Here is a 26,039-nt window from a genome sequence, read left to right on the forward strand (position 1 = left end):
GATGTAGGTGTGACTTAGAAAGGCCAAACCGGGAGTCGGGCAGTAGCGCAGCAGGTTAAGCACACGTGGCGCAAAGCGCAAGGGCTGGCGAAGAATCCTGGTTTGAGCCCCTGGCTCCCCACTTGCAAGGGAGTCGTTTCACAGGCGGTGAAGCAGGTCTGTAGGTGTCTGTCTTTCTCTCCCCCTCTCTGTCTTCCCCTCCTCTCTCCATTTCTTTGTCCTATCCAACAACAATGATATCATCAACAACAATAATAATAACTACAACAATAATTTTAAAAAAAACACCAAGGGCAACAAAAGGGAAAATAAATAATAAAAGAGAGAGAGAGAGGGAAAAAAAAGGCAGAACCACGGGGCCAGATATTAGCACACTAGCTTAAGTGCACGTAGTATAAAGTGCAAGGATCCAAGCAAGGATCACATTTGGAGCCACTGGCTCTCCACCTGCAGGGGGGACGCTTCACAAGTGGTGAAGCAGGTCTGCCGGTGTTTATCTTTCTCCCTCTGTATCTTCCCCTTCCTTCTCAATTTCTCTCTGTCCTATCCAAAATAAATAAATGAATAAATAAGTAAAATGGCCACCAGGAGCAGTGGATTTGTAGTGTAGTCACCGAGCCCCAGTGATAACCCTGGAGGCAAAAAATAGATAAATAAGGAAGGACCATAGGGAAAAAATGGGTGGTCTGGGAGGTGCTGCAGTGGATAAAGCATCGGACTCTGAAGCATGAGTTTCTGAGTTCAATCCCCGGCAGCACATGTACCAGAGTGATGTCTGGTTCTTTCTCTCTCTCCTATCTTTTTCATTAATAAATAAATAAATAAAATCTTTTTTTAAAAAAAGGAAAAACTGGGCAAATATATATAAATCTAGCAGATAGTTATAGAAATTATACTCAATGTATATCTGTAACCTTGGGAGAACTACTGAAGCTTCCAGTGGAGGGAATAGTGATACAGAACTCTGGTGGTGGGAATAGTGAAGAATTATACTCCTGTTATCTTACAATTTTGTGAGTCAATATTAAGTCACTAATAAAATAAAATAAAGCAATATATTTCAGTTCTTAAGATATTTTGAAGTATAAAGTATATAAGGATAAAGTCGCCCTTTTTTCCCATACAAGAAACTGTTAAATGTTTTTTTTTTTTTTATTTATTTATTGGATAGAAATTGAGAGGGGGGGGATAGGGAATGAGGAGACACCTGTAGCACTGCTTCACCACTAGCAAAGCTTTCCCCTTCCAGGTGACTTGAACCTGGTTCCTTGTACTTTGTAACATGTGCTCAACCAGGTGCACCACCACCCAGCCAGCCCCCTAAGGAACTGTTAAGTTTTTTTTTAATATTTATTTATTATTATTTATTCCCTTTTGTTGCCCTTGTTTTATTGTTGTAGTTATTATTGGTGTCTTTGTTGTTGGATAGGACAGAGAGAAATGGAGAGAGGAGGGGAAGACAGTGAGGGGGAGAGAAAGATAGACACCTGCAGACCTGCTCCCCTGCATGTGGGGAGCCGGGGGCTCGAACTGGCATCCTTACGTTGGTCCTTGTGCTTCGTACCACGTGCGCTTAACCCGCTGTGCTACCGCCCGAATCCCGGAACTGTTAAGTTTTTTAAAAGTGCATGTAAAAAAGAAAAAGCGCAAGGGCCGGCGTTAGGATCCCAGCTCTAGCCCCCGGCTCCCTGCCTGCAGGGGGTCGCTTCGCAAGCGGTGAAGTGGGTCTGCCGGTGTCTTTCTGTCTTCTTCTCTTCCCCTCCTCTCAATTTCTCTCTGTCCTATCCAACAACAACTACAACAAGAGCAACAACAACACCAAAAAAATGGGAAAATGGCCTCCAGGAGCAAAGGATTCGTAATGCAGGCACTGAACCCCAGTGGTAACCTTGGAGGCAAAAAAAAAAATGGGGCCTGGTAGTGGCGCACCTGGTTGAGCGCACGTTACAATGCACAAGGACCCAGGTTCGAGCCCCCAGTCCCCAGCAGCAGGTAGAAAGTTTCACGAGTGGTGAAGCAGGGCTGCAGGTTCCTCTCTCCTCTCTCTCTCTCTCTCTCTCTATCTTCCCCTCTCCCCCTCTTCATTTCTGGCTGTCTCTATCCAATAAATAAATAAAGATAATTAAAAAAATGTTTTTAATGTATGTAAAATAGTTAGCTCTGGCTAAATATGTCCGAGTTGTCATTTGGATTTACCACTCCTAAATCCTGTGTATTGCAAAAGGATGTGGTTGGGAAGTTCATTGCAGCTCTTTCTGGCTTGTACTTGTATTACTACCTTTTCCAATTTCTTGTAAATTTTACTTTTATTTATTTTGCCTTTAGGGTTATTGCTGGGGCTTGATGTTGGCATTCACAGCTGCCATTTTATTTTATTTTATTTTATTTTATTTTATTTTATTTTTTATTTGATAGGACAGAGAGAAATTGAGAGGGATGGGGTAGATAGGGAAAGGGGGGCCGGCACCCAGTTAAGTGCACATAGTATTAAGCTCAAGAACCCATGCAAGGATCTGGATTCAAAAACCTGGCTCCCCACCTGCAGGGGAGATGCTTCACAAGTAGCAAAGCAGGTCTGCAGGTATCTGTCTTTCCCTCAATTTTTAAATTTTTTTTTTAATTTATAAAATGGAGATATTGACAAGACCATAGGATAAGAGGGCTATAATTCCACACAATCTCCACCACCGGAACTTCCTATCCCATCTATGCCCCCTCCCCCACCTTTGAAAACTCTCCTATTCTTTATCCCTCTGGGAGTATGGACCCAGTATCATTATGGGGTACAGAATGTGGAAGGTCTGGCTTCTGTAATTGCTTCCCCACTGAACATGGACGTTGGCAGGTCAATCCAGAATCCCAGCCTGTCTCTCTCTTTCCCTAGTCGGGTAGGGATCTGGGGAGGTAAGATTCCAGGACACATTGGTGGGGTCGTCTGCCCAGGGAAGTCAGGTTGGCATCATGGTAGCCTCTGGAACCTGGAAGCTGGAAAGAATTAAGATATAAAGCAGAACAAATTGTTGACTAATCATGAACCTAAAGACAAGAATATTGCAGGTGAAGATTTGGGGTCTCCGTTTTGGAAAAAGCTTGTAGGTCTATTTTAGGTATATTTCAAGAGGCCCGTGACTTTACTAGTTTTTGCCTGAGTCTGACAGCTAATATGCAGGTGGGCCCAAGGTATTGTCTGGGAAGTTGGTGTCTAGTTGCAAAAAGGACTAGAAAGCTGAATCAGGGAAGAGAGTAGCTCCCAAATATAGTAAAAGTATATAAATATTGTTAACTGTAAACCCCATCGATTTGGTCTGGGGCCCATAATCAGCACAGATGTCTATGTGGCCTCTATCTCTGTAGGTCTGATCTGGCATTCTGTGATCACAGCTGGCAACACTGTAAGCTGAACTAATTTCAGGACCATCTTCCTTGGGTGGTAGAGTATGTTGTCCAACCTCCCTTCAGAAAATGGAACATTCCCTACCATTGTTGATCCACATTGAGGGCCAAGTCCTGTAGGGGTCCACAAAGGGGTCCATTGTTGTTCCTGATGGAGATGACCAATGACCTTGAGAGCCCCTCCTCTCTCAGTTTCTGTCCTGCCAAATAAAATGGAAAACAATGGCCGCCAGGAACAATGGATTCATAGTGCAAGCACTGAGCCTCAGTGATAACCCTGAGGCAAAAAAAAAGGGGGGGATAGACCTTTACTGCTTTACTGCTCGTAAAGTGACCCTTCTGCAGTTGGGGAGCAGGGACTCAAACCTGGGTCCTGTGCATAGTAAGGCACTTAACCAGATGTGCTGCTGCACAGCCCCTCCTTTTTCAATGTTTTAAAATTTGGTGTGTGCATATTTTTACTTGTATGAGTATGACATTTCCTTTGACTTTTTTTTTCTTTAATAGTTATGAAAGATTTTCAAGACTATGTTGAACCTGAAGAAGGTTGTCAAGGTTCTCCACAAAGAAGAGGACCTCTGACCTCAGGACCTGATGAAGAAAATGTTGCCCTGCCTCTTGGTGACAACGTCTTGACTCATAACTTGGGGGTCCCAGTGTTGGTAGTGTGTACAAAGGTATGTGCTAGGTGATTGTCAGTTTGTATGGGTTTAACTTTCAACACTAGCCCTCTAAAAATAAGTCTGAGAAACTTTCAGTAGATATTTTCCCCAAAACACTTAACTGATTTGGATTTATTCAAAAATTAGACTTACGGGAGTCGGGCAGTAGCTCAGCAGGTTAAGCGCAAGTGGTGCAAAGCATAAGGACTGACGTAAGTATCCTGGTTCAATCCCCCGGCTCCCCACCTGCAGTGGAGTTGCTTCACAAGTGGTGAACAATTTATCTTGCCCAAACTTATGGCAAAAAAACAGTATGGAAGGGGGGCCAGGTGGTAGTGCACCTGGTTGGTGCACATGTTGCAATACACAAGGACCCAGGTTCGAGCCCCTGGTTGCCACCTGCACAAGGAAAGTTTTGTGAGTGGTAAAGCAGTGCTGCAGGTGTCTCTCTGTCTCTCCCCTTCACTGATCCCTTCACAATTTCAGGCTGTCTCTATTCAATAAATTTTTTAAAAAGATAATTCTAAATTTTTTTTTCTTTTTTTTTTGAAATATTTAATTCATTTTGTTGCCCTTGTTGTTTTATTGTTGTAGTTACTGATGTTGTTGTTGCAGGATAGGACAGAGAGAAATGGAGAGAGGAGGGGGAGAGAAAGATAGACACCTGTAGACCTGCTTCACCGCTTGTGAAGCTGGGGAGCTGGGGATTCGAACTAGGATCCTTAAGCCGGTCCTTGCGCTTTGCGCCACATGCCCTTAACCTGCTACGCTACCACCTGACTCCCTTGATAATTTAAAAAATTAAAAAAAATAAAACATTATGGAAGGAAGAGTAGAGTTCTTTTATATTTTGGTTTCTGAAATCTGTTGTACTTGAGATGATTTTCAAAGGAACCTAAAACCCTAGATGAAAAAAGAAAAGAAACTTGGTTTGAGTTTCTCCTACCCTGCAGAATGATGAGATGAGTAGAAATTAAGTTCTACCATAAAGAATTAAACTTGTTGGGAGTTGGGTTAAGTGCAGGTGGTGCAAAGTGCAAGGGCCAGCTTAAAGATCCCAGTTCGAGCCTCTGGCTCCCCACCTGCAGGGGAGTCCCTTCACAGGCAGTGAAGCAGGTCTGTAGGTGTCTTTTTTTCCCCCTCTCTGTCTTCCCCTCCTCTCTCCATTTCTCTCTGTCCTATACAACAACAACATCAATAACAGCAACAATAATAACTACAACAATAAAACAACAAGGGCAACAAAGGGGAAGAAATAAATATTTTAAAAAAGAAGAATTAAGGGGGTCGGGTGGTGGCGCAGTGGGTTAAGCGCATGTGGCGCAAAGCGCAGGGACCAGCGTAAGGATCCCGGTTCGAGCCCCCGGCTCCCCACCTGCAGGGGAGTCACTTCACAGGCGGTGAAGCAGGTCTGCAGGTGTCTATCTTTCTCTCTCCTTCTCTGTCTTCCCCTCCTCTCTCCATTTCTCTCTGTCCTATCCAACAACGAATTACGTCAACAAGGGCAATAATAATAACCACAACGAAGCTACAACAAGGGCAACAAAAGGGGGAAAAAAATGGCCTCCAGGAGCGGTAGATTCATGGTGCAGGCACCGAGCCCAGCAATAACCCTGGAGGAGGAAAAAGAAGAAGAATTAAACTTGTTGGTGGCCAGGCAGTAGAGCTCTGGTTTAAGTGCACATAGTACGAAGTACAAGGATCTACACAAGGGTCCTGGTTTGAACCCCCAGCTCCCCACCTGCCGGAAGGAAGCTTCACAAGCACTGAAGTAGGTATGCAGGTATCTTTCTCCCTCCCTCTCTCCCCCTCCTCTCTCAGTTTCTCTCTGTCCTATCCAATACAAAGTAGGGAAAATGGCCGCCAGAGCAGTGGATTTGTAATGTGGGCACCGAGCCCCAGAGATAACCCTAGAGACCAAAAAAAAAGAATTTGTAGTGGTCCAGGAGGTGATGCAGTAGATAAAGCACTGGACTCTCAAGCTTTCGGTCCCCAGTTCAGTTCAGTTCAGTTCCTGGCAGCACATGTACCAGAGTGATGTCTGGTTCTTTCTTTCTCTTAACTCCTCCTATCTTTCTCATTAATAAATAAATAAAATCTTGAAAATGAAAAAAGGGGGCCAGGTGTTGGTGCTCCTGGTGACTGCACACATTACAATGCATAAGGGCCCAGGTTCAAGTCCCTGGTCTCCACCTGAAAGGGGAAAGTTTCACAAATGGTGAAGCAGTGCTGCAGGTGTTTGTCTCTCTCCCTCTCTATCTCCCCTTTCCCTCTAGATTTCTGGCTGTATCTATCCAATAAATAAAAATAACAAAAATTTTAAAAAAGGATTAAACTTGTTTCCATTTTATTTTAAAGAAGCTTCAAAAACTTTTTGGATTTCAAAAAAAACTTTATTCCCTGTTAAATCTACCATGTTGCCCAGTTGTAGGATAACCTTTTACAGCATCTTCTATGAGAATGGAGCCCTGTGGAGCTATGTCTGATGGGCCAATTTCCTTGATCAGGCCTGTTCCCCCACTTGACAGATAAGAAGACAGGCCCATGGTAAAATAGAAAAAGCTATTTGTGGGGGCCGCGCGGTGGCTAAGCTCACTATGTGCACAAGGACTGGCGTAAGGACCCTGGTTCAAGCTCCCTGGCTCCCTACCTGCAGGGGTGTTGCTTCACAAGCAGTGAAGTAGGTCTGCAGGTGCCTATCTCTCACCCTCTCTATCTTCCCCATCTCTCTCTATTCATGTCTGTCCTATTCAGTAGCAATAATGACAGTAATGGGGAAAAGATGTCTTCCAGGAGCCGTGGATTCACAGAGCACCGAGCCCTAGCGATTACCCTGGAGCAAAAAAGAAAGAAAGAAGCAAAGAAAGAGAGAAAAAGAAATAAAAGGGAAAGGGAAGGAAGGGGAAAGGGAAAAGGAAGGGAAAGGAGCTATTTGCTGTAGTATGGGAGATGGCATGGTAGATAAAGCATTGGATTCTCAGCAACGAGGTCCCAAGTTCAGTCCCCAGTAGCATTTGTACAAGAGTGATGTCTGGTTCTTTCTCTCTCCTATCTTTCTCATGAATAAATAAATTTCTTTCTTTAAAAAAAGGTATTTGTGGGGCTGGGTTGTTGCGCACTAGGTTGAGCACACATATTACAGTGCACAAGGACCCGGGTTCGAGCCTCCGGTCCCCACCTGCAGGGGGAAAGCTTTGCGAGTGGTGAAGCAGTGCTGCAGGTGTCTTTCTGTCTCTCTGTCTCTCTCTCTGTCTGTCTCTCTCTGTCTCTCTCTCAATTTCTGGCTGTCTTTATCCAATAAATAAAGATAATAAAAAAATTTAAGAAAAAGCTATTTGCTTTTCACTCTTCACTCTTATCTAACTTTTGAACCTTGGTTTCTAGTTTTCTTATTTGAAGCTTTACTTTTGATGAAGATGCCATTTCCATTCTCATGAAACAGGCAAAAAGATGACTCTTCTCTCTTTCTTCCCTGCAGTGTGATGCAGTGAGTGTTCTGGAGAAGGAGCATGATTACAGGGAGGAGCACTTTGACTTCATCCAGTCACACCTTCGGAGGTTCTGCCTCCAGTGTATCCTTGGAGCACTGTGCTGGACCTGGGGTCACAGGCTTCCCTTTCTGTGTGCTAATATACTTTTCTTCCAAACAGAGCATCTTAAAGAAGTATTTCCTGAATCTAGAAGTCTTCTGCTAGGGAGAAATTCTTTACATCTTTTTTTTTTTTTACTAGTTTTGTATTTTTACTCTGTTGGAATTTAAGACATCAATTTGTGCTTATCTTTGATCATTTTTTATTTTATTTGGTACATTTTTATATTAAAATTTATATATGATAATTTTGTGTTGATTATATCATATCTTGAGAATCTTTTTTATACTTGGCATTTTTGCCAAAAAGGTTAATTAACCAACCCTATTATTTTAGATACTTTAAGTGTTTTCATATATTTTTACTTTATTTTGTTCATGAATAATGCCTTGTTTCTGTAAAAATCCAATAGCAGCATCAACAAGGGCAACAAAAGGGAATAAATAAATAAAATAAATATTTAAAAAATATATATATATAAAAAAATCCAATAGCAGTTTATGCACAGTTTCATACCCTGAGGTAGGGACAGGTAGTTCCCTATCACTTCCATTGGGCCCTTTAGGTTGCCCAACCCAATGGAGGGTGCTGGTACATGAAGGTGCCCATCTCCCATAGTGTGCTTAATAGTAAGCTTGCTCACATGTGACACTGCCTGGAAAAGAATCTGCTGTGAATATACTAAAGTTATTTTCCTGGGCTAATTTCATAGCCACTGTTAGGATTGGGAACAGCCTTCAAGTCAAAGGATAACAAGTTACATCTTTTTTTTTTTTTTTTTTTTTTGAAGATTTTATTTATTAATGAGAAAGATAGGAGGAGAGAGAGAGAGAAAGAACCAGACATCACTCTGGTGCATGTGCTGCCAGGGATTGAACTCAGGACCTCATGCTTGAGAGTCCGATGCTTTATCCACTTTGCCACCTCCTGGACCACAAGTTACATCTTTAAAAAAAAAAAAAAAGCCCCACTCACTGCATCAACGTGTTTTTTAACTTATTGCATCGGCTGCCCTTACCATTTTAGATTTTTTAAATTTTTTAAATTTTATTTATTCCCTTTTGTTGCCCTTGTTTTATTGTTGTAATTATTATTATTGTTGTCATTGTTGGATAGAAAAGAGAGAAGTGGAGAGAGGAGGGGAAGACAGAGGGGGAGAGAAAGACAGACACCAGCAAACCTGCTTCACCTCTTGTGAAGCGACTCCCCTGCAGGTGGGGAGCCAGGGGCTCGAACCGGGATCCTTCTGCAGGTCCTTGTGCTTTGCGCCACGTGCATTTAACCCACTGCAATACCACCCGACTCCCTTTTTTTTTTTTTATATTCCCTTTTGTTGCCCTTGTTTTGTTTTATTTTTTTAATCTTTATCTGTTGGATAGAGACAGTCAGAAATTGAGAGGGAAGAGGGGAGAGAGAGAGAGAGAGAGAGACCTGCAGCACTGCTTCACCACTTTTGAAGCTTTACCCCTGCAGGTGGGTACCAGGGGCTCAAACCTGGGTCCTTGCACTGTAAAAGCAGTGCTTTGGTAAAAAATAATAATAATAATAATTAGTAAAATTAAAATTTCACAGAAAATTTTAAATACATACACAAAATGGAAGTGAAAGCTCAAAGGAAGAAATTAAACTGGTGGAAAATTTTTTTTAAATTAAGGGAAAAAATCTTTCAGTTGATGATGAACTAATCAACCTGTGAGTAGTACTTTGAGGATTGTGTTTATATGTGTTTGCTTTTGTCTTCTCCTGTAGTGAATTGATTTTCCTTAAGCAGATTGATTAGATGGAGCTGCCTTGATTTACACATCAGTCAAGGAAGAGAAAAACCTCGACTTGTTATATAAATACATTGTTCATAAAACATATGGCTTCCACTTTACCACACCTGCCTTAGTTGTGGAAAAGGATGCAGTTTTTATGTGAGTTGATTATTCTCCCCCTTTTTTGAACAATATTTTTGCTTATATATCAACAGTACATTGTCTTTTTTTAATATTTATTTATTCTCTTTTATTGCCCTTGTTTTATTGTTGTAGTTATTATTGTTGTCATCATTATTGGATAGGACAGAGAGAAATGGAGAGAAGAGGGGAAGACAGAGAGGGGAAGAGAAAGACACCTGCAGACCTGCTTCACCACCTGTGAAGTGACTCCCCTGAGGGTGGGGAGCTAGGGCTCCAACCTTACACAGTCCTTGCACTTTATATAATTTATGTGAAGGTAATGTAGATTTTCCCTTTTTTTATTTTATTTTTTATAAACCATTTTTATTTGTGACTAATAGTGGTTTACAAGCTTGTAAGATTATTAGTGTATAGTTCCACACTGTACTCATTTAAAATTCTCTGCTCCCACACGCCCAAGTAACCATCATAGTTCTTTTTTTTTTTTTTAAATCTTTATTTATTGGATAGAGACAGCCAGAAATCAAGAGGGAAGAGGGTGGTAGAGAAGGGGAAGAGACAGAGATACACCTGCAGTCCTGCTTCACCACTCAAAAAGCTTTCCCCCTGCAGGTGGGGACTGGGGGCTCAAACCCGGGTCCTTGCACATTGTGACATGTGTGCCCAACCAAATGCACCACCACTTGGCCCTACCATCATAATTATGTGACTTTTTATAGGTGATTTTTTGAATGGGGAGAGAGAGAGGGAGCGAGACCAAGAGACTGAGACATGCGGCACTACATCACCACTTGTGAAGCTTTCTCCCTGCAAGTGGGGACATGGTAACACACACACTTAATCTGGTATGTCACCACCTAAAAACTTGACTCAAGGTCATGTTTTTCTAAAACTCTTCTTTTAACAAGTGCATTTACCTTTCAAGTAAGGTATCATGCAGCCAGCTTTTTGCTGCTGTCTTAGAGGAAAGTACTTGGGCTGGGCCTCGCTAGTGATAAGATATACCCTGTTTTCCTTCTCTACTCCTTTCCAGATCATTTGCCATTCTTCTTCCAGTTGAGGAAAGAGGGTGATGTGAGGTCAAAGGTGCTATTTTTCTTCACTGAGAGCAGTTTTCAAAAACAGCCATTTCTGCCACTTGCTACTGATTCTGATAGAATACTGAATGAGGGCAGGAGTTGAAATCAGAATTGTGATTTGGGCATACTGAATTCTTCTGTTGAAACATCTGGTTTCAGGGCCAGGTGGCACACCTGGTTAAGCACACACATTATAGTGTGCAAGGACCCAAGTTCAAGCCCCTGGTCCCCATCTACAGGGGAAAGCTTCACAAGTGATGAAGCAGGGATACAGCTGTGTCTCTGTCCCTTTCCTTCTCTATATCCCCCTCTCTCAATTTCTCTCTCTATCCAGTACTAAATAAATAAATATAAATTTAAAAAATGAATTAGAGATTTGCATATTTAAAAAAAGAAACATCTGGGGGGGGTCAGGCGGTGGCGCAGTGGGTTAAGCGCATGTGGCGCAAAGCGCAAGGACTGGCATAATGATCCTGGTTCAAGCCCCTGGCTCCCCACCTGCAGGGGAGTCGCTTCACAGGTAGTGAAGCAGGTCTGCGGGTGTCTATCTTTCTCTCCCCCTCTCTGTCTTCCCCTCCTGTCTCCATTTCTCTCTGTCCTATCCAACAACAAACAATGGCAACAATAATAACCACAACGAGGCTACAACAACAAGGGCAACAAAAGGGGAAAAAATGGCCTCCAGGAGCAGTGGATTCATGGTGCAGGCACCGAGTCCAGCAATAACCCTGGAGGGGGAAAAAAAAAGATGTTTTTTTTTTTCCCCCTTTAGCAAGGATGATTGTAAGCTCTCATACCAGCATCCCTATGAGCATAGGCATTGACTATGTTGAATATTTTTAATACCGTGTTCTGGCATTTCACATTTTAGGAGTCAGTAGGTTTTCTCCTTGCCAGAGACTTGGATACCTTTTTGTGCAAGTTTTTGTCAATAGAGAATGGTGACTATTGTGAATGTGGTCTCTCAGAGGACCACAAGGAGACTAATGTTTGAACTTAGATATTCAGTTCACTTAAGAAAGAATTATAGCAACAAAATGGGAGGGTGGGGGAATGGCCTCCAGGAGCCGTGGATTCATAGTGCATGCGCCAAGCCTCAGCAATAACCCTGGAGGCAAAAAAAAGAAAGAAAGAATTATAGTATTATAGTTGTTCATTCAGCAAATAGTCATTAGCTACTTCCTAGGTGCTTAGGTTCTATGCTGAAGATGCAAAAATGAAAGAGATATGGTCCTATACATGGCACTGTGGAGAACACAACAGGAGGCAGTGTAGAGCAAGCCAGGGGTAATGGAGAGGTGGGAATGTGAAAAGGAAGAGCTTCCAGGAAATTTAAGTAGATGGCCATCTTAACATTCAGGAAGATACTCATTTGACTGTTGAGATAGCAAACCAGAGCTTACACTGAATTTAGAGACTCATTGTCCAGAGCAATCAGTCACACACCAAAAACATAAACCCAGGGAGGGGTATGTTTTGAGGGCCAAGCAGTACTGAAATCACTTGTGATTCTGGGGATCAGAGGAAAAAGGGACTTGGTGGTGATAGGACTCATCTAGAATAGAGAAGAAGTGTGTAGCAGCTGTGATAGGCTATGTGTGCTATGACAGTATTTTAATCATTTATTGACCCTTTGATCTTTTGTGGTTCATATTTAGGAGGTCAGGTCATCAAATTTGGATGGTGTGGCCTGACTGAACTCCCTTTTGGTTATAGAACTCATATCCCTCTTGGTTATCAGGGGTTCTAGAATTCACAAGTGTGTCAAGTGGGGAGTTTTATAATTGTTTGAGGAGATTCCAGTGGGAACCCTAGGCTGTAGATTAACTTAATGGAACTTGGTTGCCATTATCCCCTGTGATGTTGATGTGGGAAGTACCCATATAGGTGCCTCAGTGATTCCTTTTGTCCCTCTGGTTTGAGGTCCAAAATAGATACAGACCCTGATACTCCTTAATTCAAGGGTACATCTTTCTTTTCTTTTTCTTTTCTTTCTTTTTCTTTTCTTTTTTTTTTTTTTTTTTGCCTCCAGGGTTATTGCTGGGGCTTGGTGCCTGCACCACGAATCCACTGCTCCTGGAGACCATTTTTTCCCTTTTGTTACCCTGGTGGTTTTATCATTGTGGTTATTATCATTGTCATTGATGTCATTGTTGTTGATTAGGACAGAGAGAAATGGAGAGAGGAAGGGAAAACAGAGGGTGAGAGAAAGATAGACACCTGCAGACCTGCTCCACCACCTGTGAAGCGACTCCCCTGCAGGTGGGGAGCTGGAGAATCGAACAGGGATCCTTCCACCTGTCCTTGTGCTTTGCGCACATGCACTTAACCCATTGCACTACCGCTTGACCCCCTCTTTTTAATTTTTTATTATCTTTATTTATTTATTGGCTAGAGACAGAAATCCAGAGGGAAAGGAGAGATATAAGAGGGAGAGAGGCACTGGCAACCATGCTTCACCACTCGCAAAGCTTTCCCCCTGCAGGTGGGGGCCAGGGGCTCGCACCTGGATCCTTGTGCATTGTAACATGTGCACTCAACCAGCTGCACCATCACCCAACCCCAGGATATATCTTTCTACTGCAGTAAAATTAATGAACCAACCTTCAAGTAAGCTTGTCAGAGAGAAGTGTTCTCAATTGTAAATATCCCACAAGAGGGTCACCACCATACCAAAGCCCAGTGAAGCAGTCCTAATCAAAATGCAATCTTTGTGTTTTCTATTCTGTCAAAACAGGTGCCCATTATGTCCCTGCTCCTCTGTAGTTGTGGGAAAGCTTTATAGACATTTCCTGTGCACTTAAGCATGTATAGTCAATAAGACCTCGTAGTAACTCCTTCCACCTGGAGCCGTCTATGTGGCAGGACCTGTGATGTTGATCTGATGGACTGTACCTGTAGTCTGCTGAAAGCTATATGGAAATCTCAGCAGTTACAGACCCAGTTTTGTGGGGGAAGATCTCATCCAGGATTCCTCCCTTACCTGAATGTGCTCTAAGTGTTTTAGAAGGCAAAACCAAGGCAAACAAGTCAATCCCTGTCTCCTTGCCTTCAGACCTGCAGGCTGGGACAATGAAAAGAAAATAGCTATTTTACATGAAAATCTCACAACTGTGAAGCCAGAAGATACATATGAAGACTTTATTGTGAAGCCTCCTGTGAGAAAGGTACTCAAATCAATCACTTTACAAGTGTCTGTTTTATTTGTTTGTTTTTCATAAGAAAGAAATCCATAAAGGAAACTAGTCTTACACATGGAACCATTTTTGAAATTACAAATAATTAATTCAAGGGCCTTTATTAAACATATTTAAATAAAAGTGCAATGTTATATAAATGGCTGTGAGTGGTAGGGTGTGAGTCCCCAAAGGAGTTGAGTTGGAGTTTCCCAAGAAGTCCTGACAGTGTTACTGTAGCCTCAGTTATTGTTAGTGGAGTGGAATCCCCTTGCTTCTTGGTCTCCTGCAGACCTATGTAGCAGGTATCATTTAGAATATGCCAGACTAGGAAAATGTAACTGCTGTCTCGGCAAGGGCCCTTCTCTGTGCCCTTAATTTTCCTTTTAACTTGTTTATAGTAGGTTTTTGTTGTTGTTGTTGATGCTGTTGTTCTTTGACCACAAACAAGTACCATTTGACTTCACAGTTAGTCCATGAGAAAGAGTTGGCAGCAGAGGATGAGCAGGTGTTCCTAATGAAGCAACAGGTGAGTCCCAGAAGGAGCCTTCTCATGCACAGAGGCCCAGTGCAGTGGTGTGAAAATGGGGGTATCACACAGCTTGCTGGGGTTGAAAGGGTCTCTTTCTTGTTCCTTCCCATTACTAGGATTGATAGAGTAGGTGTTGTGTCACCTGCTTCAGGAGATCCTTGTCTGCCTTGCAGATTCTTCTACAGGGATTAGTATCTTTAATAATCTGTTTTCTCTAGAAATGTCTATTTTGGGACATACTTCTCTGTTGACAGTATACTAAGTGCCCTGTCCTCACTTTCTTTTTTTTTTAATTAATTTTTTAAGCATTTATTTATTTATTCCCTTTTTGTTGCCCTTGTTTTATTATTGTAGTTATTGTTGTTGTTATTGGTGTTGTCGTTGTTGGATAGGACAGAAATGGAGACAGGAGGGGAAGACAGAGAGGGGGAGAGAAAGATAGACACCTGCAGACCTGCTTCACTGCCTGTGAAGCGACTCCCCTGCAGGTGGGGCTCGAACCAGGATCCTTAAGCCGGTCCTTGTGCTTTGCGCCACTTGTGCTTAACCTGCAGAGCTACCGCCCAACTCCCCCGTCCTCACTTTCATTGTTTTGCATAGTTCTCACAGTCCTGTGCATAATGGCAGGTGAACTGATGTACCTGTTTTGTAGTAGAGAGTCACTTCCTATGTGGCTCAGTGATTAGGGTTGCTGAACATCAAAGTGTGGGGTCCCAGTTTGAGCATCATATGTGTCAGAGTGATGTTCTGGTTCATTCTCTTGCTCATATTAATAAATATAAGGTGGGGGGGTGTACCTTGTAGAGCACACCTGTTACCATGTGTAAGGACCTGTGGTCAAGCCCCCAGCCCTCATCTACAGGTGGTAATCTTAACAAGCAGAGAAGTGTGCTATAGGTGTCTCTCATTCTCATCTCTACTCTATTTCTGTATGTTTCTTCTTTTTTTTTTTTACCTTTTTATTTATTTATTTATTCTTTTTGTTGCCCTTGTTTTTTTTATTGTTGTAGTTATTATTGATGTCATTGTTGTTGGACAGGACAGAGAGAAATGGAGAGAGGAGGGGAAGACGGGGAGAGAAAGACAGACACCTGCAGACCTGCTTCACTGCTTGTGAAGTGACTCCCCTGCAGGTGGGGAGCTGGGGGCTCGAACCGGGATCCTTCCTCTGGTCCTTGTGCTTAGCGTCACCTGCACTTAACCCGCTGCGCTACCGCCCGACTCCTCTTCTGTATGTTTCTATAAGAAAAGAATATATATATATATATATATATATATATATACATATATATACACATATATATATATATATATATATATATATATATATATATATATATATATGACTGCCAGGAATGGTGGAGTCATACAGGCACCAAGCCCCAGGTACAACCATGTTGTCATAAATAAATAATTCTCCCCAGTGGTCCAGCAAGTGGCACCATGGATAAAGCATTGGACTCTCAAGCATGAGATCCTAAGTTCAACCCCCAGCAGCTCATGTACCAGAGTGATGTCTGGTTCTTTCTCTCCTTTCTTTCTCATAAATAAATAAATAAATAAAACATTTAAAAAATAATTTCCCCCAGCTGACAGTTCAGAGTGCAAATCCAGTCTCACCTGTCTTCACTTGGACTGTACAGCATGTCACAATTCTGCTTGCTTATATAGGCAGGTTAACACTGGATATTGACACTCCTTTGTCAACTCTTCCTCTCTTGTGTCTTCCTTACTTCCTTAACTTTAAAACTGGTTGGTTACCTGGAGCTTTTTTTCCTTTTTTTTTTTTTTTTTTTCAGTATATACTAAATTACAGGTTTAAATTATTTGCTTTTATAGTGTAAAACTTGTGACTTGAGGGAGTTGGGCAGTAGCGCAGTAGGTTAAGCGCATGTGGTGCAAAGTGCAAGGACCGGCATAAGGATCCCAGTTCAAGCCCCCAGCTCCCCACCTGCAGGGGAGTCGCTTAACAGGCGGTGAAGCAGGTCTGCAGGTGTCTGTCTTTCTCTCCCCCTCTCTGTCTTCCCCTCCTCTCTCCATTTCTCTCTGGCCTATCCAATAACAACAACATCAATAACAACAATAATAATAACACAACAATAAAACAACAAGGGCAACAAAAGGGGATAAATAAATAAATAAATAAATATTTAAAAACAAAAACTTGTGACTTGTTTGTTAGTGGTGCTCTCTAGTGGAAATACTTAAAAGCAGGTGTTTCTCCTGACCTTTGGTGTACTCTACAGACTTCAGTTAATGGCCAGTGTGTCCCTCTCTTTGCAGTCACTCCTTGCCAAGCAGCCAGCCACGCCCACAAGAGCTTCTGTGAGTATCTTAAGCTAAACAGTGGGTTTAGTAGGCCCAATGTCTCTTCAGAAACCATTTTGAGAGCTTGTTGTGTGGGCTTTGGCATTTCCTAAGAGAATTTGACCTCCCTAAATCCAGGTCCATGAACATTGGAACTCAGGAACTGTCTATATCAGGAATACAACTCTGGGAATTAGAGTGAGCAGGCTTTGTAATCTTGAGATGTCATCTCAGGAGAAACTGACATCTAGAAAGAGACTGAGCTAAATGCAAACTCAGTGCTGCCACCCTTCTCCCTAGACTGAAAAATACTTTGCAAAAATGTGTTTTTATTCTTGGAATATGTATTTCCTTTTATTTTCATACCTGTGTGTGACTTGGACTGGTTTTGGACTTTTAGGAATCCCCTGCAAGAGGACCCTCTGGCTCTCCAAGAACCCAGGGCCGGGGAGGACCAGCGAGTGTGCCTAGTGCCTCCCCTAGCACGTCAGTCAAGAAGCCAGATCCAAACATCAAAAGTATGTATCGTGGGGCTGACAAGATACCTCACCAAGATAGTGACTGCTTTACTGTGTGCATTACCCAGGTTTGACTCTGACCCCCACTGCACTGAAGGAAGCTTTGGTGCTATGGTGTGTTTGTCTCTCTGTCTCTGCGTGTGTATCTGTCTCTCTTCCTTTGCCTCTCAATTTCTCTCTGTCTATCCAGAATAATTTTTTTTAAAAAAATCCTATTTGGGGGAGTTGGGCGGTAGTGCAGCAGGTTAAGCGCAGGTGGCGCAAAGTGCAGGGACCAGCATAAGGATCCCAGTTCGAGCCCTGGCTCCCCACCTGCAGGGGGAGTTTCTTCACAAGCAGTAAAGCAGGTCTTTCTCTCCCCATCTCTGTGTCTTTCCTCTCCATTTCTCTCTATCCTATCCAACAACAATGACATCAATAACAATAATAATAACTACAACAAAACAAAAAGGGCATCAAAAGGGAATAAATAAATATAAAAAACATTTAAAAAAATTCCTATTTGGAGTCCTTAGTTTTATCTCTTATTATTATCTCTTATTATGTATATTTTGTTGCCATAAGTGAATTTGGGATTTTTTTTTTCTTTTTGGCCTCCAGGCTTATTGCTGGAGCTCGGTGCCTGTACTACAAATCCACTGCTCCCAAAGGCTATTTTTTCCCTTTTGTTGCCCTTGTTGTTTATCACTGTTGTTGTTATTGTTATTGTTGTTGCTGTCCTTGTTGTTGAATATGACAGAGAGAAATGGACAGAGGGCAGGAAGACGGGGAGAGAAAGAAAGACAACCTACAGACTTGCTTCACCACTTGTGAAGCAACCCACTGCAGGAGGGGAGCCAGGGGCTTGAACCCGGATCCTTATTCCAGTCCTTGTGCTTTGTGCCATGTGTGCTTAGCCCGATGCACTACCGCCCGGCCCCTGGGATTTTTTTTTTTACCTTCGTTTTTCTTATGAAACTCAATTACTGTTGAAATAATCCTTAGGCCACTCAATAATACTTAAAGCTGTTGACTGCAATAAAACTCTCAGAACAAATTTTCATTAATTCTTGAATGAATATTTGAATGTCTTGTATTCAAAATGAGAGCTTTTCACAGCAGCCTTGGAGTACTTAAGGCTATAAAACTTGGTTAAACATTGCTTTGTGGACTTGGAGTGATACGGAGCTTAGGTTGCCTATTATGTACCCAAACAGGAAGTGTTAAATAGGTTTTAACTTCATAAGCTCTAACACATGATTAGCCTCAGCAAATTGTTATGAAGGAATCGTAGGAGGGGCTGGGAGGTGACTCCATGGGTAGAGTACATGCCTTCCCATGCATGAGACCATGGTTGTTTATTTGTTTTATTGCTACTAGGACTACTGCTAGAGCTTGGAACCTATATGGCAATCCACTGTTCCTGTCTTTCTCTCTCTTTCTTTCTTTCTTTCTTTAAGGCTAAAGACTTACAGAGAAAAACACCAGAACACTATTCAGCTCTGGCTTATGGAGGTGTTAGGGATTGAACTTGGGACTTTGGAGCCTCAGGCATGAAAATCTTTTGTATAACCAATATGCTATCTCCCCAGCCCTTTCTTTTTCGTTTTCTTCCCTTCTCTCCTTTTCTTTTTCCTTCCAACAACAACATCAGTAACAACAGTAATAACTACAACAGCAATAAAAAACAAGGGCAACAAAAGGGAAAATAAATATTTAAAGAATTTAAAAAAAAACCCAGAAGATGGCATAGGCAGTGTTCAATCCTTGAGCTTGAATCATCACATGTGCCAGAATGATGCTCTAGCTTTCTCCCTCTCCTTCTGCCTCTCTGTCTCTTTCTCTCTCTCTGTCTCTTTCTCTCTCTCTCTCTCTCTCTCTCTCTCTACATATATATATATAAAGATTTTATTTATTAGAAAGATAGAAGAGAGAGAAAGAACCAGACATCACTCTGGTATGTGTGCTGCTGGGGATTGAACTCAGGATCTCATGCTTGAGAGTCTACTGTGCCACCTGTTGGACCACCAATATATTTTTTAAAAGAGTGGGGAGGGGTGACAGTGGTGCACCTGGTTAAACACACATTACTGTGTAAAGGACCTAGGTTCACATACCTGATTCCCCACCTTCAGGGGGAAACTTCACAAGCAGTGGTGCAGGTGTCTTGCTCTCCTTTTCTATCTCTCCTTCCTTTCTGAATTTCTCTCTATCCTATCAAGGAAAAAGGGGAAGAAGAAAAAAAAATGTTTGCCAGGGACAATGGATTCACTGTGCAGGCATCAAGTCCCAGTGATAACCCTATTGGCAAGAAAAAAGAATTTAGTAACTGGATGGTGGCACACTCAGTAGAACGAACACATTATCATGTGTAAGGACCTGGGTTCATGCCCTAATCCCCACTTATAGGGGAGATACTGAATGAGCAGTGAAGCAGGACTGCAGGTGTGTCTACCTTTTCCCCTTTCTATCTCCCCCTACCCTCTCAATTTCTCTTTGTCCTATCAAAATAGAAAAGGAGTGGTGGATTCATAGTGCCAGCACTGAGCCCTAGAGATAACCTTGGTGGCAAAAAAAAAATATATTAAAAATATTAATCCCTGGCGTATCGCACCAAAGTAAAAGACTCTAGGGTGGGGGTGGGTGCGTGGGGGAAAATACAGATCCAAGAAGGATGACAGAGGACCTAGTGGGGGTTGTATTGTTATATGGGAAACTGAGAAATGTTATGCATGTACAAACTATTGTATTTACTGTTGAATGTAAAACATTAATTCCCCAATAAAGAAATAAATATATATATATTATTATTCCCTTTTATTGCCCTAGATTTTTGTTGTTGTTGTTGTTATTGTAGTTATTATTCTTGTTGTTGATGGATAGGACAGAGAGAAATGGAGATGAGGAAGACAGAGGTGGGGAGCCAGGGGCTCGAACCGGGATCCTTCCGCTGGTCCTTCCACTTTGCACCACATGCACTTAACCCGCTGCGCTACCGCCCGACTCCCAAAAAAGAATTTTTAATTAAAAAACAATACTGAAGGGGACCAGGTGGTACTGCAGTGGGTTAATCGCACATGGCGCTAAGTGCAGGAACCGGCACTTATAAAGATTCTGTTTCGAGCCCCTGGCTCTCCAACTGTAAAGGGGTTGCTTCACAAGTGGTGAAGCAGGCCTGCAGGTATCTGTATTTCTTTCTCCCCTGTCTGTCTTCCCCTCCTCTCTCGATTTCTCTCTGTCCTGTCCAACAATGACAATCGCAATAATGACAACAAGAGCAACAGAATGGGAAATTGGCCTCCAGGAGCAGTGGATTCGTAGTGCAGGCGATAACCAAACCCAGCGATAACCCTGGAGGCAAAAGAAAATAAGTAAAAATAAAAACACTGAAGGGGCCTGGTGGTACACCTGGTTAAGTGTGCGTGGACTTAACTTACTGTGTGCACACAGTACAGTGTGCGTGGACCCACGTTCAAGCCCCTGGTCTCCACATGCACGAGTGATGGGACAGGGCTGCAGGTATCTCTCTGCCTCTTTCCTTCTCTACCTACCTCCCCCTCCTCTCTCAATTTCTCTGTTTCTATCCAATAATAAATAAATTTTTAAAAAACACTGAATTAAGAAACAGTGAGCTCATAATAAATGTTCTTAGTATTACAGGGAGATGGTAACCATACAAATAAGTCCAAACTGAAAACCAGTGGTTGTTTTTTTGTGTTTCTGATTGTCATCCAGTTTATATGATGCTTTTTTCCCTTAATGTTTCCCAGATAATGCAGCAAGCGAAGGGGTGTTGGCCAGCTTCTTCAACAGTCTGCTGAGTAAAAAAACAGGCTCTCCTGGAAGTCCTGGTGCTGGTGGGGTACAGAGCACAGCCAAGAAAACAGGTACTGAAGGCCCCTCAGAGACCCCCGATATGTAGTTGAGCAGTGTTAAGGGTGTAAGGTAATAAATAAACTCCTCTTCCTTCATCTCAACTGCATGCAGGCCCTCTCTGGTCTGAACAGCTAAGCAAGCAAGCAGATGTTCACTCTCTACTGAGCTATAAAGCATACTATACTATATATAGTATACACTTTGTACATTAGTGTTACAACATGCAAATATATAAAGGGTCTTTGCTTCTAATTTGGCCACTCTCTAAAAAGTGTGTTAATATATTGCCCTAAGTGATGTGTTCAGGTAAAAGATGACCCTTGGATGATTATTCCACTTTCTCTCAGGTCAGCCTGGGCCTTCAAAGGTTCGTTAGTTCTTGGAAACTCACATTCTGATCTGCTGGTCCAAGCATAGGGACTAGTATTTCCTGGCAGGAGATAGGGGGTCTCTTTCAGGTTCTAGTCAGTGTCCACAAAAAGGGGGAATATATATATATATAGTGCAGTATTGAAATATGTGATTTTATCTTTGTGTTCTTACTGCAAGATGGTGTTTATAGACCATATAAGTTATTCTAGTGTGTATAATAAGAAACATAGCTTGCTGCACATCCAAAACTCAAAAGGTTCCCCTACCCCAACTATGTGGAGGTATAATGTTTCTCTTGAGTGTGCGATTTTGTAGGTTATCCTTTAGTTCTGTGAATGCACACTTTTTGTTTTCTGTGTAAATTAATGGTAATAAAATTCCTGGACCCAAAAACAACTTACTAAGTCATACTGTTTATGAATAGCTGAGGAAGTCTATGACACTTCAAAGATGGTGATGTGGTACATAAGCTTTGAGAAAGATTCTTGTATTTGGTATAGAGCCATCCTTGAGCAGGGGTTAGTCATAAGTGTGGGAGCACAGACAGATTTGTTAAAATTTAGAATTAAGAAGAGCTGAGGGAGTCGGGCAGTAGCGCAGCGGGTTAAGCACACTTGGCGCAGGGACTGGCATAAGGATCCCGGTTCGAACCCTAGGCTCCCCACCTACAGGGGAGTCGCCTCACAGTCAATGAAGCGGGTCTGCGGGTAGCTATCTTTCTCTCCCCCTCTCTGTCTTCCCCTCCTCTCTTGATTTCTCTCTGTACTATCCAACGACGACATCAATAATAACTACAACAATAAAACAACAAGAACAACAAAAGGAAATAAATAAATATAAAAAGAGGAGTTGATAGGGACCGGGTGGCGGCACACCTGCTTGAGTACACATGTTAACAATACGCAAGGACCCAGGTTCCAACTCTCCCCCCCCCATCTCGACCTGCAAGGGGAAAGCTTTGCCAGTGGTGAAGAAGGGCTATAGATGTCTCTCATTCTCTCTCCCTTTCTATTTCCCCCTACCTTCTTGGTTTCTGACTATCTCTACCCAATGAATAAAGATAACTAAAAATTATAACTAAAATATATAAGAATTATAACTAAAATATATAAGAATTTAGAGCTATTTCCTCATAGTCATTGCAAATCAAAAAGACTTATTAAAGTTACCACCACCACAAATAATTACCAAAAAATAAACATACAAAAAAAATTTAAAAGAAAAGAAACCTCCCATCACTGCTGCTCTTTTTTTCTTTTTAGGACAAAAACCTGTGTTGACAAATGTTCAGGAAGAACTGGATAGAATGACTCGAAAACCTGACTCCACGGTAACAAACTCTTCAACAGAAAATGAAGCCTGATCATCCTTAAAAAGTGCATATGTAAAATGACCAAATAACTATGTATATTGATCTGCTAAGACCAGGATTTTTCTGATATGGCACATGCTATCAGTTTTTTGGGGCAGGGGAGATGAACTTAAAAAAAAAATCTACTTCATTAACTTGTCCAAGTGTGGAATGCACATTTAGGAAAGTTACCTGTCAGACCCCTTTGTAAAAGGATCACCCTTGTACTCTCAGGCATGTGGCTCTCTCGTGGGAAGCAAAGTGCCACTGGGCTCCTTGTGGAGGAGAAGGTAGATCGAGAGAAAAGGGACCCACTTTCTTTCAGGGTGGAGCAAGTGAGGCCAGAAAATTATTGATCCGATGGTGGTTAGTCTGACCAACTGTGTGTTAGCAAAATTTACTTGTTCTTGGAAAGCAGAGTAAGTAGCAGAAAGTTCCGGAAAGAAAGAGAAAGACTGAGAGAAAGAGAAGTGATAGTGGTGGGGAAGCTGAACATTGGAGGAAAGAGATGATAAGCAGTGTTAATAAATCCTGTGTGTTCAGTAGAAGTCAAATAAACATTTTAAGACTTGAAAACATTTCAAACTAAACACTAAGCAAAATGGGAAATAGACTTCTTCTGAATGCATCTGTAACTTACGGGAGATCTTTAAGTGTGAGAGTGCCTGAGTCAGGTGGAGCTGATACAGAAGTGCAGAAGATGGCGACTACCCAGACTCATGTGCTTGGCCCAGGTGGTGTCCTCCTGGGAGGTGCTGTGCTCCACACATGTGCATCATGGGGTGAACAGTCACTGAGGGGTGGGTGTGCTTAAAATCAGCAGTTAGAAAATTAGTTTACTTTTAATTGTGCTTTCTAAATGGCTCCTGCATTGTTTTTCAAATTAAAACAAACAAAATACACCACAGGCTGGCCTACTAATACCAAATAAGTGACCAACTGATCAGTTTTGTCAATGTGCTACAGGAAATTTGAGGGAGGTTTTGGTTATTGGTTTTTGGTTTTTTTGTAATTGCACTCTAATTAATTGACTTGCACCAGTCCCTGCCTTACAGTCTATGGAAGTTGTCCTGGAGTTCCATTGATGCAAAAGGGTCCTAGCTCCTTGGTCTGATCAATGCTATCAGATGGACAAATAAGTGTCCCTGTTTTATATTGAAAAGGGGAATGATACATTTCTCTTGTTTTGCGTTTTTCATAAAATGTAGCATTTTTTTCTTATGGAAATAAGAGCTTTATATGTCTTCACTTGTGGCAAATCCATCCACTTTGTCATGTTACATCACCATTCTGGAAATGAATTCTGTGGTTCAAGATCGCACTTTTAATTTTATACATGACGCAGAACATTTTAATGCAAACACTACCATGAGTTTAATGTGTAAGACATTTGTTGTCAAACCAAGGGGGGGAAAAAACACAGTTCACTTATGTGGAGTTTACTTTTTTATATGAATGTTTGTTGTACTGTGTCTGAGTATAAAACTTCCCTAATGTAATTACTTTTACATACCAGATTTGATTGACCACTAACATAGTACTGGGCATTACTTAATGTCCTATGTTATATAACGAGACTATAGACTGTCTTGAATTCTTTTTTTGTAAAGGTCTGAACACTGTTAAGGAGAAAGTTGGGTATCAACTTGCCTTTCTGATGAACATAAAAAGCACGTTTCTTGTGCCGATTTTATTGTTGAAAATATACTTTTCCTCCCTTTTTTAATTCAGTTTTTTTTTTTTTAATGTATTATGGTTTCCTGTTAATTACAGAGTGTCCAGGTAGTGACAGTGAGCTGACTATGGGATGATAGTTGTGGTGTAGTGATCAATAGATGCCTAATAGCTTGTGGCCACACTAATGATGGGGTCACTTAGCCCCTCCATATAAGCTGAGAAGGACAAAATGAGTGACCTCAGAGATAAGAAAAAATTCTTAGAAAGACACATGCCTAAGAAGGATACAGTATAATTTAAACTTTAATGCAATTTTTTACTTTATTTTTTATCATTTAAACTGATAAGCACTTTTTGTGTCAGTGTAAAATGAACTAAAACTGATGAAATTCCAAGACACCTGTCTTATGAAGGAAGATTCCTTGGAGATCACTTTTAGTTTCTTATGACAAGTGGATGCTCCTATTATCAGAAGAGACTGATGCAGAGTCATGTGCTCAGTGATTGCCAAAGTCTACCAGCTTTGGGGGAGCTACAGGGTTCTTGGGGGAAGGGTAGAAATTTTTTTGTTGTTATTGTTATATTGGGGTTGTCATGCATTGGAACCAAAGGCCAAACAATAAACAGCCTGTGCTTTTTTAAAGTAAAATTCATCTTATTTGTGAAATACACACCTATGGTATACTGTTAAAGGCAATTTTTATGACTATTTATATACATTATATGGGTTATAGCTACTGTTTGTCTTTAAAATGAAAAATCTTAATAAAACAAGCCCAACTTTGAAGATGTGGCCATGAAAAGGCCATGGATTGGTCTTTCCTAAAAACGCAATGGGTATGCTGCTAGAATTATTTAATTTTGTTTGCACTTTTTTTTTTAATTGGCATTTTAAAATCAGTATTTAAACTGAAGACTTTGCCGTGCTTTATTAGTTTAACAAACAGAAAGTGACTGGTCTGTACATCATGACTTTAACAATGTTGATGCTGTAAGTGAAAGTTCACTGTCTGTTAATACTAAGTTTATTGGTGTTTTTAACTTAAAGTTAGGACTGCAGATTTACTCCCCCACCAGCCTTAGTCTGGGGGTATGGTTCTATCCAGATGCAGTATGCAGTCATGTGGAACCTTGCTTTCTAGTGCTGGAAAAGAAGATGTCTCTAATTACTGGTTTCAATAAACATGAACCCAGACTGCTTACAATTTTTGGTGACTTTCTCTGTGATAAATCATCCCACTGGAGAAAAATTGTCTGCTGATTCTATGGGGTATCTATCTGACCAGTTAGCTAAAACTGTATACAACTCCCACTTGAGTGGTCCAGCAGGTGGTGCAGTGGATAAAGCACTGGACTCTCAAGTGTGAGGTCCCCAGTTCATCCCTGGCAGCACATGTATCAGAGTGATGTCTGGTTCTTTCTCCTCCTCTTTCTCATGAATAAATAAATAAAATCTTTTTTTTTAAAAAAAAAAGTAGTTGGGCAGCGGGTTAAGCGCATGTGGCGCAAAGGACCCGTGTAAAGATCCCGGTTCGAGCCCCCGGCTCCCCACCTGCAGGGGAGTTGCTTCACAGGTGATGAAGCAGGTCTGCAGGTGTCTGTCTTTCTCTCCCCCTCTCTGTCTTC

The 26,039-nt window shown here is 41.7% G+C and overlaps 1 protein-coding gene across 2 annotated transcripts in view; it reads left to right on the plus strand.

The window, feature by feature from the left end:
* DYNC1LI2 (dynein cytoplasmic 1 light intermediate chain 2) overlaps window positions 1-25,618 on the plus strand; it is a 44,767-nt gene extending 19,149 nt beyond the window's left edge. For both annotated transcript variants that reach the window (XM_060185403.1, XM_007517763.3), the window contains exons 5-13: window positions 3,901-4,070; window positions 7,534-7,627; window positions 9,426-9,561; window positions 13,681-13,792; window positions 14,271-14,330; window positions 16,617-16,658; window positions 17,041-17,158; window positions 20,908-21,024; window positions 22,648-25,618. In XM_060185403.1, coding sequence (XP_060041386.1) covers window positions 3,901-4,070; window positions 7,534-7,627; window positions 9,426-9,561; window positions 13,681-13,792; window positions 14,271-14,330; window positions 16,617-16,658; window positions 17,041-17,158; window positions 20,908-21,024; window positions 22,648-22,748 — 950 coding nt within the window. In that variant the 3' untranslated portion in view covers window positions 22,749-25,618. The remainder of the gene's footprint in view (window positions 1-3,900; window positions 4,071-7,533; window positions 7,628-9,425; window positions 9,562-13,680; window positions 13,793-14,270; window positions 14,331-16,616; window positions 16,659-17,040; window positions 17,159-20,907; window positions 21,025-22,647) is intronic.
* The last annotated feature ends 421 nt before the right edge of the window (window positions 25,619-26,039 follow it).

The sequence above is a fragment of the Erinaceus europaeus genome, chromosome 2, assembly GCF_950295315.1.
Source record: "Erinaceus europaeus chromosome 2, mEriEur2.1, whole genome shotgun sequence".
NCBI classification, from domain to species: domain Eukaryota; kingdom Metazoa; phylum Chordata; class Mammalia; order Eulipotyphla; family Erinaceidae; genus Erinaceus; species Erinaceus europaeus.